The 3688-nt window shown below is 45.8% G+C and overlaps 1 protein-coding gene across 1 annotated transcript; it reads right to left on the bottom strand.

Annotated features, from left to right (window-relative positions):
- Positions 1–804: 804 nt before the first annotated feature.
- LOC120111664 (protein BIG GRAIN 1-like) lies at positions 805–3067 on the bottom strand. The gene has a single exon (XM_039129401.1). The coding sequence runs from the start codon at positions 2334–2336 to the stop codon at positions 1305–1307; it is 1032 nt and encodes a 343-aa protein (XP_038985329.1). The 5' UTR covers positions 2337–3067; the 3' UTR covers positions 805–1304.
- Positions 3068–3688: the final 621 nt, after the last annotated feature.

Below are 3688 nucleotides of genomic sequence, written 5' to 3'. Positions count from 1 at the left end.
AACTAAATCCAAGAGTATAAGTGCCTTAATCTCTGATCCAAGAGAAGAGATTTATTGTGCAGTGATCTGACCATCTAGGGTAGTTTTAGATAAGATTAGGAAGATAGTTCCACCACAACCAAGATTCGGTCACAAACCTTTAATTTTCAAAGACTATAATTTTTTTATCAACGTTTCTTTTTAGTGTGAGAGACACCAAAATGAAGCTCTTAACAAGTATCACAATAGCGCTTCCACCACCAAGAGGTTCGACATGTGAACGGGTCCAGGGCTTGCAAAATAAAGTACCCTTTTAGAAAATATTTTGACTACCATATCTCTAAATCTTAGAAGAATTAGATAAAGCGATTGTAAATAAAGTTAATGTAGAAATTGACATCTAAATATAAAATATTTTTTTTTAATAATTGAGATATTATAAGTAAGTTTAACATAATATTTAAAAAAAAAGGAAATCTAGAGCTCTACTTTTACCAATTTCTTTATTTTCTGTTTTCTTTTGAGAAGTCCACGTCGAATAAGTCGAGAAATCTTGAATTCCAATAAAATTTTAAACCTTGTCGATCACACTTTATAGACAGCCTATCTACATGCGCATAATCTACATTATGGATTTATCGTAAGGCACCTTAAAATACTATTATGAGACCACTAGAAATTCACTTAACTTACATGCATGTTGAACTTCAATAAACAAAACAATACAAGACAATATACATGACCTAATGAATATCTTAGCATCTGATGTTCCGAAGAAAAACAATTATACCAAGTAAAATGACGATTGATGACTGCATTCTCTATCATGCATGCATTACAGCATCTAGTAGTATCTCCTTTGTCATACCTGGGATTCAGATTCTTAAACAAAATAACTAATTTTACACATGTTAGGCTTTAAATTAATCTAATACAATATTTCCGTACGAGATTCTTTGCTCATCATTTTTATACCCTTCCTCTCGTAGACAAAGCGTGTGTATCTCCCCATCTTATAGAACCTTCATAGATCTCTTTACCTTTTCCAAACTTTACTATAATACTAATTCAAGTTAAAAGAGGGAAATTCCTTCTCTAATGACCATCTCCTCCCTCTCCAACTACATGCCCATCTTTTCTAGATTCAGGAATATAAACAGAATAAAAACATATAATTATTTACATACCATTTTTATTTCACCCATTTGGCATTTAGTCTAAAATTTAGTGTTTAATATCCAAAAAAAGGAAAACACATTAATTTCCCAAGAAATACATGCTTTGCCCTCCTAAATTTGATATTTTTCTCTTTTTTTTCCTTTTTTTTACGCAACTAAACCCTGGGCGATCGCGCGATTGGTCCCCAGATCGGTGGTCTCGTACACCGGGAGCTCGTCCCTGTACCGTCCGATCGCCGTCAAATTCTCCAACTCGAACAGATCCGAGCTCGAATCGCTCATCGCATCCTCTTCCTCCTCGTCCTCCTCCTTCTGCAACCCCCGGAGCAATTTCTCCACCTTTCTCGCCACCACAGACGGCGCCGGCGGCGGCGCCAGATCCTCGTCGACGAGACACTTGTGCCCGCACGGCCGGCAGTCCTCGCCGACGATCACGCTCACGGGGCAGAACCGCACCGACCTCTTGCCCCCCTCCGCGGACGCCGCCGCCGGCGTCCGCCGCCCTCTCGATGACGGCGTCTTGCTCAGGCACGACCGCGAGTACGACGACGCCGACGAGCACGCGGACTCCAGCGCCGCTGCAGGCGGCGGCGGCGGCGCGGAGATCTTGGATTTCTTGGGGTTTCCGGCGGCGGCGAAGAGCGAGTTGAGGAAGCTCGCCAGCCGCGCCCCCGGAGACGTCGGGCCGGTGGCCCGGCTCTTCCTCAGATCCCGGAGCCGGCTCCGGATCGACCCGGCCTTCTTCTTCTCCGGCGGGATCTCCGGATCGGACCGGATCCGGTCCGATCGGACCGGCCTGACCCCGGCCGAGTAGTAGGACTCGGCGTCGGAGGAGGAGAAGCCGCCGTAGCTGGAGGAATCCGAGGAGCTGGAGGTTGGGGTGACCAGACCGGGTCTGTAGTCCACCGTGCCGCGTCGGATCACCGCCCTCTCGCTCACTGCCGCAGCCGTCCACTTGAGCTCGTCCGCTTTCTGCTTCTTTCTAGCGGCAGCGGCGGAGGAGGAGGAGACGGAAAAGGATGGGTCAGGCGCTCCGCTTTTGCCGTGACTCCGCGTTGGTCCTCCGCCGCCGCCGCCGTCGGATTCGTCGATGGAGCGGTAGATGGCGTCGAGGAGGGAGGAGGAGAAGGAAGGTTTGTTGCGGCCGCGCCGCGACGGCGGTCTCTCCCACCGTTCCATTCTTTCTCTCTGATAGTAGAACAAAGCCAAAGAGAGGAGAGAAAATGGAGCCAACTAAAAAAGAACAAAGCTGAGATTTCCTCTCCTTTTTTTTCTCTCTCTCTCTCTCTTGGTGATTTCTTCCTCTCTTTTCTTTTACACTGTTTATTTCCTCCTTTCGTCTGATGCAGACAGCAGTGGAAACGAGGAGAGAGAGAGGGAAGGGAGAAGAATGGGAGAAGGGAGGAGAAGGTGGGGGGTTTAAAGCTTTGAGGTATGGGGAGGGAGGCCACGGCGAGAGGGAGAGAGAGAGGGATGTTGGTCGACGTGGCAGCTGCGCTGTTTCTGGATATGGGACCCGCGATTTTGATGTTCCTAGGATAAGTTTGATGGACGGCTAGTGATGATCCGGGGCCACTCAGTCTCGCGGTGGCTGTCGCCGAGAGGTGCGTCCCGTCACACCTGGTACGTATTTCAGCAACTGCTCGTTTTGGTTGGATTGGATTATATTGGCTGCAGACCGGTCGGATCGAACCGGGTTGTTTTCTTATATATTACGTGTCATGGATTCATGGAATGAGTTGTTTTATCCTTGAACCGGGTTCGGCTTTTGCGCAGTCGATAAGCTGATTCAGTCACTGGCCGGTGATCGTAACAGAATAGAGGGTTTTATTGAATTAATAAGGTATGCGCATGGGGTGGTTGCTTAACAACTACCATATCTAAATGATGCTATATTAATAAAGGAAGGCAATAGAATCCAACTGACGGAATCAATTATTTCTTCTTCCCCTTTTTTTTCTTCTTCTTCTATATCTGCCATTATGTAAATCAAAATGGGACTTAGAGCAAGGGTTGTCATTAGAGGTACAAATGAGTTGGATCATGAGTAACCCAAATCCAACCCAAAAGAAGATCGAACTGGATTGGATCCACCGCTGCAATTTTTGATCCAACGAATCATTCGAGCCGGGTCGGGTCTGTGTATAATCCGAACCCAACCCAAAAAATTAGAATTTGGGTCGAGTCCAAGTTGAGCCAACCCATTCATGACTTTCAGAATTTGTTTGCATCTCCGCGAGCCCAAATAATTTATTCAAATTTTAAATGAATCAGGTGGAATCGGGACTGAATTCAGTAAATCCAAATTCGACCCAAAAAATGGATTGGTTCAATTTGAGAATCCGACCCGGCCCTACGGATCCTCCAAAATGGGTCGGAGTCGGATCTAAACGGATCGAGTCGGATCACGAGTCTATCTGACCTATTTACTGTCTTAGTTGTCATTTATCAAAGATAGAATATTATTTTTGTTTTACCAAAAAGAGAAGTTGTTTTTGGTCATTAGAGGCTAATTAGCCTGGTCACACTTT

The sequence above is a fragment of the Phoenix dactylifera genome, chromosome 8, assembly GCF_009389715.1.
Source record: "Phoenix dactylifera cultivar Barhee BC4 chromosome 8, palm_55x_up_171113_PBpolish2nd_filt_p, whole genome shotgun sequence".
NCBI classification, from domain to species: domain Eukaryota; kingdom Viridiplantae; phylum Streptophyta; class Magnoliopsida; order Arecales; family Arecaceae; genus Phoenix; species Phoenix dactylifera.
This window is presented reverse-complemented; position numbering and strand designations above follow the sequence as displayed.

Excerpts from the sequence above, each read along its gene's own strand:
- LOC120111664 (XM_039129401.1), bottom strand. The coding sequence starts at position 2,336 with ATGGAACGGTGGGAGAGACCGCCGTCGCGGCGCGGCCGCAACAAACCT.